The 17,390-nt window shown below is 43.0% G+C and overlaps 1 protein-coding gene across 3 annotated transcripts in view; it reads left to right on the top strand.

Annotated features, from left to right (window-relative positions):
- The first annotated feature begins 242 nt into the window (after window positions 1-242).
- The window catches only part of TEAD4 (TEA domain transcription factor 4), a 58,898-nt gene continuing 41,750 nt past the window's right edge, over window positions 243-17,390 (top strand). Inside the window, exons 1-4 of one of the 3 annotated variants that reach the window (XM_068700631.1) lie at window positions 550-587; window positions 977-1,055; window positions 9,685-9,739; window positions 14,701-14,955. In XM_068700631.1, the coding sequence (XP_068556732.1) occupies window positions 14,949-14,955 (7 nt within the window). In that variant the 5' untranslated portion in view covers window positions 550-587; window positions 977-1,055; window positions 9,685-9,739; window positions 14,701-14,948. Of the gene's footprint in view, window positions 588-976; window positions 1,056-9,684; window positions 9,740-14,700; window positions 14,956-17,390 lie in introns of all 3 variants that reach the window. The other 2 variants (XM_068700623.1, XM_068700640.1) reach the window with 2 other exon arrangements.

Here is a 17,390-nt window from a genome sequence, read left to right as displayed (position 1 = left end):
CTGGCTGCTTCCAGGGGACGAGCCCGTCCCGTCCCGTCCCGGACGGTGTCCGCAAGTTCCCAGCCCGCCCTCGCCGCCGCACTGATTGCTGGCGGCCGCTCCCGCAGCCGGCCCCTCGCCGTCCCTCCGCCTCCCCCCGCCTCCGCTTTTCCCTGGCGGCCGCCTGGAGTTTCCTTCCTCCGCTCCTCTGTTCAGGGGGCAGCCCGCCCCCGCCTCCGCAGGGCTTTTCTTCCGGCCATTGCCCCGCGCTCCCTCCTCCCTGGGCACGCACGGCCCGGAGCCAGAGGCGGCCGATCCCTGCTGTGTTTTGTTCCCAACTCCGCCTCGGCCTTTCTCTCGCCTTCCTCTCCTTCCTCCCCCCCCACCCCGGCCAGCCCCCTCCCTATCCCTATCCCTGCTCCAGCCTCTACGTTAGACGGGAGTCCCCTCCCTCGGCCGCGTTCATTTCATACCAGCTCTCATTCCTCGCATTCCTCACTTCCTCGTTTCAAACTCCAGGGGAAATAAAAACCCTCCCTTTTCCTCCCAAACTCCTGCCCGGCCGCCGCACGGGCTTGCCGTCCCGCCAGCCGCTCCAAGCTCTCGAGGTGAGTTGTTGGCAGCGCCGGCCCGGGCTGCGCCTGGGGCCGCTTCCCCCTCGCCCCCCGCTCGCCCCCTGCCCACCCCCGGTCGCCCCCCGGCAGCCCGGCCGGCGGCGGCGGCGCCCAGCCCGGCTTTGTTCGCTCCGGCCCCGCCGTCGGGCTGGGGAAAGGTGGGGGGGGCCGGGAGCCCATCCCGGAGCCGCCCCGAGGGCAGCCGCGGCTCCCGGCAACTTTTTCCGCTGTTTTTTTGGCGGCGGCGACACCGAGCGCGAAGCGGCTCCTCCCGCTCCGCCTTCCCAAACCCCTGCCCTGACCCCCGCGGGCTCGGGGGTGGGGATCGGGCGGGGGAGAGGGACGGGCGCATCCCGAATAACTCTCATCTGCTCTCTTGGCAGAAAGTCCTGGAGCAGAAGGAGGATTTGAAGCCGGTCCTCTCTGCCTTTGCGGAACGGCAGCTGCTCTTGCCTCGCTCAGGTCAGGACACGCTCTTTTCACGGTCGCTTTCCCGCGGGGTAAAGGGGACCGGGTGCCTGCCGGAGGGTGAAAGGAGGGATTTGAAGCCAGTCATGTGCGACGGAGGAGACACGGCCGTACAAAGGAAGCGATCGGAAAATTCTCAATGGAGGCTGCTGGCGGCTGCCCCCGCTCCCTGCCTGCGCCGAGGCTTCGGGGTCTCGGTGGTGTGGTGCATCGGCAGGAAACTGCCAGCGCTTTTCGTTGAAAAAAATAGGTTTCTGTAACTTTAGTAAAGATGTGCAGGGTATGGGGGGTGGAGAGGAGGATCAGTGCTTTCTGTTATAAGGATATAAATCCTGGTGTAAACTACAGAAAGTGCTTTTTTTTGGGAAACAACAACAATAACAACAAATGCAAAATATGTAATAAGCAAAAACAACCGTGAGAAAGCATTTGGGTTGTTATAGGGCATTTAACAAAAGATGAGGGAACGTTGTTTTCCGAGATGAGTTTCTCTGAAGTTGGAAGAGTTGAGTTTGGGTGGCATGTCTCTGGAAATGATTAAAAAAAAAAAGGCAAATGATCATCCCTAAGTAATTTCTTATCTTACTTATATAAATCCTTCTAAACAACTCCTTGTGTGGGATGCTAAAGTTTTTTTTTGTTTTGTTTTTTGTTTTTGTGGAAAGGGGGAAAACATGCGACTCCTTAATATATCTTAAGGGCTAATTCCACCAAGTTGTTTTGCTTTTATTTAACCTGAAGTTACACACATGTTACTTTCTAACTTTAAGAGCAGTGCTCTGCAGATCTGCTATAAATAAACAACACAAAATACTTTTTAAAGACAGGAGAGATAGGTAGCAAGGCAGCTTTTTTTTCTTGTTTCTCTTTACTTGGAACAGTTTGTTTTCCCTTAGACTTGATTTCACTGTCTGCGTGCAAACTGAGTGGAGCACTCATTCACCTGTCTGTCCATCTGCCTGTGTAGATGGAGAAGATCTTATTTTTCCTTTTACAGAAGGAGGTGGGCAGTACAATAGGGAATAAAGTAATGGGGAGGGAGGAGTAAGATGAACAGAACAAGGGGGAAAACAGACAGGGTTTTTCCAGGCTAGGGCCCTGTTGCAGCTGCTATGCTACCGGTACAATTGAAAACTTTTGTTCTCAGTAGATTTTTCTCACTAGAGCAAGGAGGTTGAACTGTGCTGTAATGAACATAGAGGGGCTTCTTTATCAAGGCTGTGGGATGCGGGAGGCTCTTTGGCACTTTAATTCACAGACCAAAAGGCAGCCAGTCAGTGCGGTCACCTCACAGGGTTTTCCTAAAACCTGGTCTGGATTTCTCAAACTTAAGCATGTGGCAAATTTATCATCTCTAAACTGGAGCATCAGCTCGTTGCTCTTTCCCCTTAGAGGCGATCTTGTAATGATCTAGTGTGCATGGGGATTACTATTGCGAATGGGGGTTAATATCTTCTCCACTCTCTTGGTTCCTGCTGCATCTTTTAGATTTATTAATGTTATTGACAGCTTTCAAGTATTTTAGGTTATTACCATGTTAAGTGTTTTTTAACATTCCTATACTACGTAACTTTTTGTGGGAAAAATGTAGGAGAACAGCACTGCCAGGCTCTGAAGAGAAGGGCTCCATGGCACAGAATCTTCCCGTGGTTTAAAATAAAATAAGAGTTGCTGGTGGTTGTTTTACTCTGATATTTTTTTCACAGAACTTAAAATCAGTAAGTAGAGTTTTGAGAAGGTTGCTGAAAAGCACAATTTCTGATACCTGCTGCTTGAGATTATCTCTGGAGTGGCATTATACTCAATCACAGCTTTCCTTAGTACTGTGTTTTTTTTTGTTTTGTTTTGTTTTGTTTTGTTCCTCCTCTGAATGTATCTTTTAACTCTTGGTTTCATCACAATAGAATTCATGGTGAAGACCAACAAATACTTTAGGCTGGCACTGCTGAAGACACAACTTATCTGCACAGACTGTCCCTTCCTGTACTTGTCTTACCTCTTTCCTTTGTCGATTCCATGGGTATTTGTGAAGCCATTTAGTGACTTGGGCCAGGGGAGGCTAACCAAAATGAAAAGTAACACTGTTCTATCAACTTAGTTTTCAGCCAGATCTGTTCCCAAGTCCAGTTAATTATGTATTGATACAAATAGAGCTGTGTTTGGAGAAGGGGGTGCAATGAATGGGGAGTAGGGGAAGAAGCAACATTGCCACCTTAGCAGCATTGCCATCTTTTCCTGTCTTAGGTAGTTCTTTGGACCATGTTTACAGTTGCTACTGTGGTAGTCAAAATGATGTGTCTTATCTGGCCACAAAACTGTATCTTAAGGAAGCAAAAATCAGTGTTACATTTATTTTTTTTAATATTAAAAAGAAAAGGAAACACCGTCCATATACCTCATATTTGTCCTTCATTGATTTATTTCTTTTTCCTAAGTGCCATGCAACAAATCTCCTAGCAATGCTCTTGGGCAGCTTTTCCATAGCCCAGTGTTTTTTTAACATCAGTAAGGATTTCCAGAAATTTAGACTGATTTTTCTTAGTCTACTGCACCAGGCTTTGCCTTGGCATGTTTCAGTGAAATTATTGGTTTTCTCTCTCTATTGCATTTACACCTAAGTTCTTATAGACTAGCAATGAGAATATTTTTTTAGTTTGTTTCTGCAAGATGTTGGAGGTAATTCATCTCGCTCTGTTGCCTGAAGTAATAACTGAGCATAGGCAGACAAAAGTTACCATGGTCTTACAAAATTGTAGAAGTATTTGCTTTTTTGTTCTTTGAGGTTTCTTCAGTTTCTTGGCATTACTTTTCCAGATATTCTAATTTGTGTCCCTTTTATCCCCTTCTCTTGTTTATTTATCAGCCATCCTTTTGAGTTGCCTATATCCACTGGTGTTTGTAAACTTTATTCTGTATCATCTGCAAGTTTCATTAACATTCCCTTTATTCCATTTTATATCATTCATTAAGATGTCAAAGAAAACTGGACTACCAAAGATCCCTGCAGCAAAACAGCAGGTGCCCCCTGTACCTGTTTGTTCCATTAGTATATACCATTACACTTAATTTTGAAATGCTAGTTAATTTTCTAATAATATGAGCAGAGCTATCCAAGCCAATTTGATTTTTTCCAGTCTTTATTTCCTGAAGAGAGTAGCAAATGTTTTTCTAAATCTTAACCTATCACATTGTGCACTTTTCTTCTTTTCATTCTCTAGCTTCATGGTAATTCTGTCCTCCTTTGAAGAACAATCAAGTTTATCAAGATTTATAGTAGTGTTTATGAAGCCATGGTCTTTATTGATTATGGTATGCTTCTTTCTCTGCCCCAACTTATCCGTTATGCGTTATGCCCATCACCGTGTTAAATGCCCAACATATTACTTTGTGGAGCTGTGATCTAGCGAAGAGCCTTGTAAAAAGTTTGGAATTTGCATGTTTGGAGCTCATTACAAGGTCTGAGATTAGATGACTGGAGTTCTTTGTTTTTTGTTGGTGGTGAGTTTTTTTGTTTTGCTCTTTTTCCCTGCCCGTTAGGTCCTCCTTTTTCTGGAGATGATGCAGTCACTCCCCTTTGTTTTTAACACCGTATGAATTAGACGTTTTCCTGCTAGGGAGGGGCAGGTTTTCCAGTTCCCTGTGCCACTGACTGAGTCACTGGCTCTGTTTTTCTGTTCCATTGTAGGCTCATAATTACGGAGTCCTACTTTCATTAGAGTATGTTTGCTAAAAGGGAGGTGTTTTATTCTGCTGTACTAAGACATGAGTGCCAGTGGCTGAATACAAGGCTTTGAAACATCTGCTTTGCTATTGCCAGTGACAAAATAAATTAGCAAGGTCCTCACTGTGCCTTCCTTGGTACAGTGGTAAGCATTAATGATAGATGTCCAGTCAAAATCTAATCTCTTGTAACCACGACTGCTGTGCTTCAACTAAAGGGAGAAACGTCAAAAGAGCACCGAGCATGTGTATGCTGGAATGGAAAGGGAGAAAAGATGTGCTGGTGTTCTTACCAGATCACACATCAGTATAGCAGGTCCTTGAATCCAGCTCACTGATACTGAACTAGCAGGTTTTAGTCAGGTTCTCTTTGGGTGAAAATCTTGTCAGCTAGGGGAAAAAAAGAGAGAGATAATTGAAGAGAGGGTTGCATAAGATGATTTTCTCCAAGGACACTTACTGCTTTAGTTTGTTTGTTTGTTTGTTTTTTTTTTTTTTTTTTTTAAACTACATAATAATAGTATTTATTTCCCCTTCTCATTTCTTTGTGAAAGATCTACACAAACAAGAAAATTACTGTACAGGGGAAACAAAGTATTTTTTTTTCCACATGGTAAAATAACCGAGAAAGAGAGAAGAAGCATGGTTTTCCACAGTTTTTGGTCACAAGTTTAATTTGTAAGAATGAGCTTTAAAAACTGGAGTTGTCCGTGGTTGTCTGTGTCCCTTTAAGAGTCTAGTTTTGCTTGGCTGGCTGCCCCTGTTCCTCCTGTAGATTAATCCAACAGAAGGTATATAACCTGTTGACCTTCCTGGGAAGAAAGGTCTGGAAGGGCAAAGAGATCAATCAAAAGGTTTGTGCTTTCCTGTAATATCCTGAAGCAAGCTTAACCTGTGTTTTTCAGTTTTGCTCTTTCTGTTTCCTCTTTCTATGCTTAGGGATTCCAGTTTGAGCATTGGACTTGTACTTACAGGTTCTCATGGTTTTCACTTGCTTTCTATGAAATCACTGTATTTTCAACAGCGTGGAAATGACTGTGTAATGTCACAGCTGAGAGGGAAGAGTTCTGACTAGTCTGAGTTGTGGACAGCTTTACTACATTTTGTATCAAGCCAGTGGGAGAACTGGAATCAGTCCAAAATGGCTGGAATCTCCTTGTCTGTTGGGAATTTTCAGACTTTTTTTTTTTTTTTTTTTTTACAAAAGAACAAATCTGGCAGACCTTCCTGAGTGTTAGCCAATAAACAATCATCTTATCTGTAAGTAGGCAATATTCTCCTGCTTCATGTTTCAGGTGGGCTGTGTACTACAAAACTGAGCTGTGATGGTTTCTGATTTCATGGGGAGAATGTGGTTTTGGTTCGCAGTTGTGAGCAGGGCTTATGCCTATGAATCAGAATGGTTTGTGTTGGCAGGTATCTTAAAGATCACCTAATCCCAACCCTCTTGCCATGGGCAGAAATGCCACCTATTAGATTAGATTGCTCAAAAGCCCCATCTAACCTGGCCTTGAACACTTTCAGGGATGGGTCATCCACAACTTCTGGGCAACTTATTCCAGTGCCTCACTACCCCCTGAGTAAAGAATTTCTTCCTAATATATCCAATCTAAATCTACTCTCTTTTAGTTTAAGACCACTATCCCTTGTACTGTCAACACACTCACTGATAAAGAGTCCTTCCCTGGTCTCTCTAGCAGGCTCCCTTTAAGCTCTGGAATGTTGCTATAAGGTTTCCCCAGAGCCTTCTTTTCTCCAGGCTAAATAACCCCAATTTAGCCTATTTTCATAGGACAGGTGCTCTAGCCCTCTGAATATCCTTTGGACCTTCTCTCACAGATGATGCAGATATTTCATGGTTGATCTTTACTTAGGCATTGGTGCATCAAAACACCTTTACGCTCCTGTCTAACTCCTACTAAAATCAGGGCACATGCTTAAATAATTAATGAATGTTGACTGAACCGAGGTCCCATTTAATATACCTGTTCTGCCTGTTTGTGGTTTGCTTCTGTCTTAAGGCTTTAGTAAAGGCCTTCTTTAGCCCTGACTGGACAGGGAGGCACACAGATTATGCTTGCAACACAGGCCACCTGAAAGCAAGGAAAATGTGGAAATCTGACTGCTTGAGCATTGTGGTTAGTGCATGTGTCTATCCTGTTGTAAGACTCCTAGTGCTGGTTCAGCTATTGCTTTTGTTGAAGACTGGCCCTAGTTTTGGAGCTAAATACTTTCAGAGCTTTAGATGAGATTTGCAAACATTTGTTTCATGTGAAATTCTGCCACTGGTTTTATGGGAACTGAAGTATGTAACAGTTGTGCTGTTTTGGGACATGTACCCCTGAGTCCTAGAAAAGAATCATAGAATCATAAAATACCTTGAGGTGAAAGGGATCCATGAGGATCATCAAGTCCAGCTCCTGACTCGAAATGAGGCAACTGAAGAGTTAAACCACATTTTTAAGAGTGTTGTCCAAACATCTCTTGAACACTGATAGGCTTGGGGCCATGATCAGTTCCCTGGCCAGCCTTTCAGTGAAGAACTTTTTCCTAACATCCAATCTGAGTTTATATTGTCAGAGCTTTAAGCAATTCCCTCATATCCTATCACCAGTTGAAAGAGCAGAGGCTGAGAGACATCCTCAATAGGAGGCAGGATTGAGAAATAAGAATTTAATGTGGATATCATAAAATGACAGAACATTATGAGTCCATCAATTTTATGCTACTTGACTGGAGACTCAAAAGATGCTCAATTTCTGGAAAGTGTTAAACATCAGTCCTGAGAAAAATGAGCCCCTCTGAAGTTAAAGCAGCTGCATTCACAAATCACTTTTAAAGTTCCATCTTTCCTTGTGTTGACATTCTTGGCTGGATTTTGCCCTCAGTCTGATTTTCATCATTGGGCAATTCATTCAGGTAGATCTTTATGCTATATTTCTTTTCCATAGGTAAAATAGGGGCTTTTTTAGCCTGATGGTGAGATTTCAGAACAGGGGGTTTACGAGTAAATATTTTTTAGGTTCCTACTAAAGGTTCCATTTCATTTAATAATTAAGTGAAGAATACTCTTTGGGAAAATGATAAACAAGACTTGCTTTTTCAGATTTGATTTGGTAAGATCTAAGTCATTTTAATCAGTAAACCCAGAGGCAGTTGTGTTAAATAACATGTTAAATAACACTACTAAAAATCCTATGATAGAAGGGGAACACAATTATTGGAGCTCTTCCTGGTTAATTCTTCTCTAATTACCTTGGTGACTGTTGAAAGAAGGGCTATTGGTGACCACTGCTGCTAGTATAAGAGTGGCTAACCACCTTCACCCTACCACAACCTTTTTTTTTTTTTTTCTGACTCCCCAGGAATTATATAGTTCCGCTGAAGGCTGGAGCCAACCCTGTGTATGGCTCAATCCCAGGGCAACCTGGCAGTGTCAATCTCAGCTACCATTGCTGGCTCATTTTCTCTCCCAGCTGCCATGTAAATGGTATAGTTGTCATTTTCTCAGCCCAAAGCGCAGCCTGTGTTGTCGTGTAGCCAGTGTTGGAGCTGTGTATGGGTTGCCCGTGGCTAGGGATCAAGCCACAAGTTGGCCACCCCTGGAACAGTGGGAGCGCACCAAACCTTTGAGCCTGCATATGTTTTGTTGTTAGATTTGGGGTTTTGTTGCTGTTGTTTGTTTTTGTTTGATATGGATTGTTTTGTTTTCTTCTTCCTCCTCTTAGGGCAGCAAGACTGTTCTGTTTTCTTTATCACAAATGTACCTGACTGGATAGCGTGCAAGGCCACACAAAGTCTTTTGTCATCACACCCTATCTGACTGCATTATCCAGTGCTGCACTGATAGAAGTTCTCCTTTCTTGTTGTTTTGATTTATATCACTGCATTGGACACTACATCCTCTCTCTGTTTCAGCCAGAGCTCAGCTACTGCAATAATTTAAAAGCATTGTTTTGCTTTGGTCATGAAGTCAGGTGCCTTTTGTACAGTAGCTGCTGCGGACAATTTCAGTGTAGCAAGCAAACCAAGCTTGATTTTGCACCTAGCACAAAATCATAAGCATACAGATGGAGTTCAGTCTTATATGTTGAATATGATCCAAGGCCAGAAGTGCTTGTTCCTTTGTAAACCAGTCTTGCTCAGTGGTTGGATGGAGACAAAAGTCTTACAGTGCAGTCTGTAGGTGTAATAATTATATTACCTTACACAACACACAGAGGGAAATCTCGATTCTCTTTTCTTCCTTGCCTGGTGCTGTTGCATATTAAGAGCTTTTGCTTCACCTACTGCCTGTAACACGTATTTTAACTGGTTTTACTCTCAGGATTAGTCAGCAATACTCTGATGTCCTGGGTGAATAGAGGCATTCAGAGGGAATAGCCAGCATTGCCCCAGGATTGCAGAAGTCCAAGGGCAACAGCTGTAGTTGTAGCCCATCTCAACAGTTGGATGTGAGTGAGTGGAGACCCTTCAAAGGCTCAGTGGACTGTTCCCACTTGCTTCCACCATTGCTGGACCTTCTGATGGAACTTAAAGGAGCACTGGCTCCAGGCCAATTTAATGACTAGATTGTAACACCTTAGGGAGCCTGAATAACTGGTGGCTAGGGTGCTGTGGAAGAGTTATACCCTGCTAGTTAGTTTAGAGCTAGTTGGTCATGCTACAGTTGCATCATCTTTTTTTTTTTTTTTTTTTTTTTGTTTCTTAGAGTCCCTGTAAAAACATGTTAATGATTTTTGTCCTCTTTTGCCTGTAAACTTCAGATATCATTCAGTTATTGTTGTGTAACTGTTTGTGCACCTTTTCCCCTTCTAGTACTTTTGTTTTTCCCCCTGCAGTCTCTAAGTTGAACTCACTTGGAGCTAGTCATCCACTGATTGCACTCATTCTTCTCTTTCAGAGGATCTGAGCTATTGTTATAGTATGCTATAAAATTTCCCCACCATTTTCCTCTGGTAAGTTTCAATACTATGCTCTGTTATACCCTATACATTTCACATTATTCCAAACTGTTAATTTTCTAAACCCACATCTTGTATGACTGCATTGGCTAAGTTCATCTCTTAACATGTTCTGGGTGGAAGTAATTGGTTGTTGCTGTTTCCAAGTCTTCTTATTATACGCTACTCCTATGAAGTTATTGCTTGAGTAGCAGGACATACTCCCTTCTGGCTGAACTCATTCTTGTTTGAAGTCCTTTATTTTACTGTTTCTGCGGATGAGACATGAAAATGAAGAAAGTAAGCCTTTCCTATGAAGAAAAGCTGAGAGACCTGTGGATGTTGAGCCTGAAGAAGAGAAGGCTCTGGGGGACTTTACTGCAGCTTTTCAATACTTAAAAATGGGCTTATTAAGAAGATGGAGAGGAACTTTTTTCTCAGGCAGACAATGACAGAACAAGGGGGAATGGTTTTAAACTAAAAGAGGGGAGATTTAAATTAAATGTCAGGAAGAAATTCTTCACTCAGAGGGTGGTGAGGCACTGGAACAAGTTGCTTAGTGAGGCTGTGGATGCCTCATCCCTGGAGGTGTTAGATCAGGTTGGATGAGGCCCTGGGCAACCTAATCTAGTGGGTGGTGTCCGTGCTCATGGCAGGGGCTTTGGAATTAGATGATCTTTAAGGTCCCTTCCAACTCGAGCCATTGTAAGGTTCACATCCTTGATAGTAGCAGTATTTGACTCCTGTAACTTAGAAATGAATGCTAGAGTTGCTCTTTTTTTTTTTTTTTTTTTTTTTTTTTTTTTTTTTTTTCAATAAAAAAAAAATTCATTGAGCCATTGAGCAAGACAAAGGTTGAAGAGACGTCCATGGTAAAGTGAATTGCTCAGAGTGCAGCCAGCTCAGAAGTAAGACTGGAACCACACTGTCAGATTTCACAAAGCTGTGCTGGCAAGCACTGCTGCCTGGGAGGAGTGAATAGGGACATCTCTCTGGTTAGTGTGTTGTGCCTGATACTGATTTCAGCAGGGAAAGGGGGGCAGATATATAATAGGGGAAGTCTTACGGAAAGAACAGCTCTAAGAAAACTCAATAACTGGAGACAGCTGGCAGCAATTTTTCATATAGAATCATAGAATGGTCTGGGCTAGAAGGGACCTTAAAGATCCTCTAGTTCCAACCCCCCTGCCATGGACAGGGACATCTCCCACTAGACTAGGTTGCTCAAAGCCCCATCCAACCTGGTCTTAAACACTTCCGGGGATGGGACATCCACAGCTTCTCTGGGCAAGCTGTTTCAGTGCCTCACCACCCTCACAGTAAAGAATTTGTTTCTTATATCTAGGCTAAATCTACCCACTTTTAGTTCAAAGCCATTACTCCTTGTCCTATCAACATAATCCCTCTTCTGCCTTCTTGTAGGCCCCTTTAGGTACTGGAAGGTCACTGTAAGGTCTCCCAAGAATCTTCTCCAGGCTGAACAACCCCAGCTCCCTCAGCCTTTTTTCACAGGAGAGGTGTTCCAGTCCTTTTATCATCCTCATGTCCCTCCTCTGGACTCACTCTAATAGATCCATGTACTTCTTGTGTTGATGCAGCCCAGGAAACAGTTGGCTTTCTGGGCTGCAAGCACACGTTGCTGGCTCATGTTGAGCTTGTTGTCAGCCTACACTCCCCAGTCCTTATCAGTGCTGCTTTCAATCCATTCTCCACCCAGACCATTTGTGCTTTGGATTGCCCTGACCTCGGAGCAGGACCTTGCAGTTGGTCTTGTTGAACCTCATGAGGTTCTCACAGGCCCACCCCTCAAGCCTGTCCAGGTCCCTCTGGATGGCATTCATTCTCTCCAGCATGTAGACCACACCATGCAGCTTGGTGTCATCTGCAGACTTCTCAAATATGATGAACAGTGACTTAGCAACTACATCTGCCAGTTCCCTCAGGATCCACAGATGCATCTCATCAATTCCCATGGACTTCTATACCTTTAGCTTCCGTAGATGGTCTTGAACCTGCTCTTCTCCTATAGTGTGTGGTTCTTCATTGTCACAGTCCCTGCCTTTGCCTCTGGGGCTTGGTCTGTGTGGCTGTAGCTCTTGCTGGTATAGACTGAGGCAAAAAAAAGTAATTGTCTTCTCCATATCTAGATTTCCCATTTCCTTCTGGAGAGGGCCCACAGTTTCTCTAGTTTTCATTTTATCACAGATGTACTTATAGTTATCCTCAGTGTTTTGTGTTGAACAGCTGCCACAAACACTTGAGAGGGAACTGTTACTGACAGCAACGACTGTGGGACTGATATTAGAAAGTATATGTGTCAGACTGTGGAGTTGGTAAAAGATGTGCTCCTTGTCAATGAGACCTCACTGAAGGTCTCTTGGCAGCTCTCTGGCCGTGCAGGATCTCTGAATCTCAATGAGATGCTATGTGTGAAAGGAGAGAGTTAGCATTGAAATTGCCAGCATCAGAACAATTAAACTGAATCTGCTGGAGGTAAAATATTTGTGCTTTTTTCATGGCTTGGCTTTCCACTGACCCCAAAGCCTGTCTCTGTGATTTGTGTTAAGAGATGGGCCACGACAGAAATCAGAACAGAGAGACCAAGAGCGAATAAGAAACAGCATTTGAACAGAGGGAAATGTAACAAGGAAACAGAGATACTGTGGTGAGGAGGCGGAGGTGCTGTGAGGAGCCTGTGTCTTTTATCCTGGTGGAGAATGCATCACTGGAACATAGTTAATCTCTCAGTAAAAGAATGGGTTCAGAATAAGAACAACTGTAAGGTACAAGACCAGAAATGTGAGAGTGGAGGAGTATAAGGTTCAAATTGGTGGAAACTGAAGAGAACAAATGCCAAGCCTGGCACCTCTGGCAAAACTTGCTCTAATGAGAAAGGAAGTCAGAGGATGTCCAAAATACATATGCCCATCCAGGGGATTCAAAAGGGGAAGGAACCAGTTGAGCATGCTTTGTCTCTCACCAATGTGAGATAAAGCTGACAGATTCTGTCTCTGGTTTTGTGGACTTCCCTGAATACACAGGTGACATCTGATGAAGTTAGTGCAACTCTTTCGTGCTGAAAGAAGAGAGTCTTGGGAGTTGGCACACAACTGAACAGTGTGTATTTTTTTCTCTTCCACTAAATTGTGGAGCTTGGATCAGAATGGACTCAGAGCTTCCGCTGTCACTGAAAGTGCTTGGCGTAGATATGAAGCCTTGAACTGTATTCAAAATGCTTTTTATGTTTATGTTGGACATACATCCTTCAGGAGATGGTGTTGTCTACTTGTATGCATTGCTAGGGAGGAGATTTGTCTTGAGCAAAGTGACTGGCTTTGGAAGCCATACAGCTGAGCAATTAAGTGCATCTTTTCACTTGGATCATGAAATCCAAAGAAAACAACAAAAAAAGGCTAAAAAGGAGTGTATCATGTAATGTTTTGGTAAGCTGATGTCAGGAAAATTTCTGGAGACTTCAACCCTTACTTTTTGAACTTCTGAAGTTGAATGAATGGGTCTGCTTTGTGTTTGGGGTTTTTTGTTTGTTTATGTACTGTATACATCGTAAGTATTTAGCCAACTAGGGCATGGCATATCCACTTTTTTTTTTTTTTTTCTAGATAGTTTTTGACATAGACAACATAGACCATGCTCAAATTCATCTTCAGTCCTCCTTTACTGTGGTATTTCTGAGCTTGTCTGACTTGGTGTGTCCGAGCGTTCTCCTCATTCTCTCGTTTATTGAGGCTTTGATGATTCTGTTGCTTTTGATTAATAAAAAAAAAAAAAAAAAAAAAAAACCAAACCCTTACTGTTATTTTCTTGCTACCCAGCTGAACATGATGGTACACAAAAATTTTGAACACTGTCATTTAACTAGGGAATCTCGGATGGTAGCTTGTGAACATTCTTTGTGGCTCAGATAATGAAGCTATTAAAAAGGTAAACAGTTTTGGAATTAAGGCAGGGGAGTGATCTTGCATCCTTAGAAGACATTTGTCTTCTATATGGCTGACTGGAAGTGGTTGTACGGTTTGAATTTGCTTTCTGAATGAAAGCTTTTACAGCTCCATTTAATTACTTCAGTCTCCACCATAGGGGTTTATAAGTAGACTGCAATTTATTGTAGTTTTCAAGAGCTAGCAGCTGCTTGCTTAGGTTCAATTGAAAAAGTTTCTGCTCCTACCTAGTGGCAGTTTAATAGCCCAAGAATGGTTAAGGATGAAGGGGACAGAGAGGCACAGAGAACTGAAGGCAATTGGCAGAGGTTGTCCTGATGATAAGGAGTAGAAACTGTCCAAGCAACTGGGATTCATAACCCGCAACCTAGTGACTTTATCCTTTTACTTTATCCTTTTACTCATGGTGCCTTTGGCTCCTGCCAGGATATAATTGCTGAGATTTGGGAGACATTGCATTAAACTGCCTGGCTCCAGGAACTGCTCTTTAGAAGTGCAGTTGATCCTTGAGAAGAAATGTCAGTGTTAAAAGTGGCACCGACTGCAAACTCCAAAGCAATGAAACAGCATCTGAGAAAATTTCAGCTCCAATGCTCAGTAATGAGTAGATAATGCATCACTGCTTTGCTTTGTGTAGTCTTTCATACAGACTGAATCACTGTATGCATGCTTCAGGAAGTTAAATAACGCTTTCAAAATTAATGACATCAGCAGGAGAAGGAAATTAGGAGATGAAGACACAGGCAAGAGGACAGTTTCTGAGGAGAACTGGAAAGTGATAGAGAGTTAATGAACCAAACAGAAACTGGAGCGGGCTGTTTCAGAAGCGTTTGTAGAAAAGGTTTCTATCTCAACATTAGTAGAAATCAAGCACACGATCAATTCACCTTTTAAGATAAACTTGAAGTAAAACTCCTCCTCACTGAGTATTTTTTTGTTGCTGTTGCTTTAGTATAGCTTTGTTTTTCTAGAGAGGAGGATTTCTAACTCATGGATGGGATATGTTTGTCAACACAGGTTCTGAGTCTGCTTCTCCACGTGGCACTTTGGAGCTTCTAGCTGGCACCATTACCTCCAACGAGTGGAGCTCTCCCACCTCCCCTGAGGGGAGCAACGACTCAGGGGGCAGCGAGGCCTTGGACAAACCAATTGACAATGATGCTGAGGGTGTATGGAGTCCGGACATTGAGCAGAGCTTCCAGGAAGCGCTAGCCATCTACCCACCATGTGGACGGCGGAAGATTATCTTGTCAGACGAAGGCAAGATGTATGGTAAGGAGAAAGAAAGGACACGTCAACAAATTTCAGGCAGCCTACCCTGTGCAAGTCAGTTCTACCACTCATGTTCTGAATGAATTCTTTCTTCTCAAGCTACCCCAAATTGATGCAGTTGGTCACTTCGAGTTGTATTTAGGAAAATTCACAAAGATTTTAGTTAGCATAAGATTTTAACATCTGTATACGCATATGTGAAAATCAGAAAGAATTAGAGATTGGATGCCAGGGGAATCCAATTGGATGCCTTACTGATTCAGGGGAAAATCAGTAAGGTAGCTCCCAGAGTTGGTCATGCTGTTGAATTAAATTTTGGGAAGATATGGCTCCATGAAGTGACTAAGTCTATCTTTTAAGGTATCTCTCACTGCTGTCCCCAACATTCTTGTTATTCTAACAGGTAAAGGCTTGTGTGTCTGTTGCTACGAGACAGAAATTCAGCTCCTGAACCTCCCACTGATCCTGCTTGTGGTGTGCAAGCAGCTACAGTTAGTTTTCTAGTTACACTTTTGTGATCTTCAGAAGGACAGAAAACAGACTCTTTTGGATGCGCCCTTTCATTGTAGCTAGCCGTCTTTCAGTTCTGGCATGAATGCCTTTCACCTGTGAGTTTTCTCAGCTAGCTAGCTAGTTACACAGTCCTGAACACAGAATTGCTGGCTTGCAGTTGCAGCAGAAGTCAACTTCTTAGGTAGTAGACATGATTTTGAATTAATCTTTTGATCCATTCCACAGTTAGGCAATATTTCTTGTTTTTTGTCCACAAAAAAAAACAAAACAAAAAACAAGTCCAACCTGCATTCTCTACCTCAGAGTTTTGGAAGGAGTCACCTGGTACTTCTATGACTAAAAAGCAATGCTCAGGTTGAGAGTGCATGGTTGTTTTTAGTTAAAAGTCCAAGGTTAAAACTGTGCGCTAGCAAGGATCTTATGTAAGGCAGACCTCTCACTGCCCAGTCAGTGTTTTTTTTTCCCTTTACAATTGAATCTGTTTCTCTTTGCACACATGGGAATGCCCTGCCCTGAAGTTTCATATGGAACACTTCACAAGTCATTCTGTAGATTTCTGTCCACCCATTGGGCCATTGTTCTTTGAACTAGGGATTAGATTACCCTCATTAAGGGGGCAGGGGTGGGATTTTGTTTACACAGCTTTATCTGCAATTCGTGTTTTTAATGGTTACATGCATCAGTATATCTGTAACAGAGCAATGTATGTTGAATAAGACTGATCACCCTAAATTGCAGTAAGTGTCAATATTCAGATGTAGACATCCATTCTTGCCCTTTGTTGGCACTAATACTGTTATGGTTATGCCATGGAACTGCCCAAGGAACTGATCCATAGTACTAACACAAAGAAAAAGGGTGAAAAAGTGAACTTCAGTTTGCATAGGGCTGATGGTATGTTTCATTGCCCAGCCACACAATTGCTTGTGCTGATATTTAGAGAAGGGATGATGGGAATGGGAATGAGGATCTATAACTAAGGTGAGCATAGGACTGCTTCTTTCAGAAGCAATGCCTCCTTAAAATGTAATTTTAAACTAAAGTCTTACTTGAAAATCTATCCCATGGTGCTTTATGGTAATGAAACATAGGTTAGAGACATGTTCCTTGCTGCTGTAAGTCTGTGCTACTTTTCATGACAGCTGACTTTTAAAATTACTGGTGAAAGAGTTGTGTTTAAAGACTGTCTTCATTCACTAATCATTCTGTGCATAGCCTTTGAACTACTTCAGCTTTGGGGTTAATATGTCAGAGCAGGGAGTGAAATGGACTGGAAAAGAAATGAGAGAGCAAAAGTAAAAGTGAAGTAGAATGAACTACAGAAGCAAATGAGAATTAGCTGGAATTTTGTGGAAAGTCCCTAACTGCACTGGTGAGTTGGAGAAGGTAAATAACCTACTTGCAGGGTAAAAAGTTTAGGCTCAGCTCTGGGAGATGAAATGAACAAATTTTCTTCAACCCCTCGCTCATTACTCCAAATAGGACAGTGTCCCTGCTTGCCTTCAGTGCACCTGTTCCCAGCATGGATAGTTAGTTCAATGAACTCCTGACAGACGCCTAGGCTCAGATTTATGCCCTCCTTTGCTTACTAGTCTCTAGGATCCATGCCAAAGAAGCAGGGCGCAGCCTGGGATCTATAGAAAGATATGACCGGGCAGGGAGAACAAATATAGTCCCTGATTTCATCTTCTCAATGCTTATGAGCCAGGTCCCAGAACAGGACAAGCTGTAGGTGGAGCAGGACCTGCCTCCAAGGGAAGGTTGTTTAGCTGTCCTATGACTGGTTTGCACATAACACTTCTCAAGTCTCATTCAGTAAGTTACAGAGAAGTGCATATGCACCTTTTTCTTGAAAAATGTGAAACAGAGAATGATAGAATATCCCAAGTTGGAAGGGACCCACAAGGATCATAAAGTCCAAC

The sequence above is a fragment of the Anas acuta genome, chromosome 1 (genome assembly GCF_963932015.1).
Source record: "Anas acuta chromosome 1, bAnaAcu1.1, whole genome shotgun sequence".
NCBI classification, from domain to species: domain Eukaryota; kingdom Metazoa; phylum Chordata; class Aves; order Anseriformes; family Anatidae; genus Anas; species Anas acuta.
The sequence above is the reverse complement of the archived record's forward strand: the minus strand, read 5'-3'. Positions and strand labels throughout refer to the sequence as shown.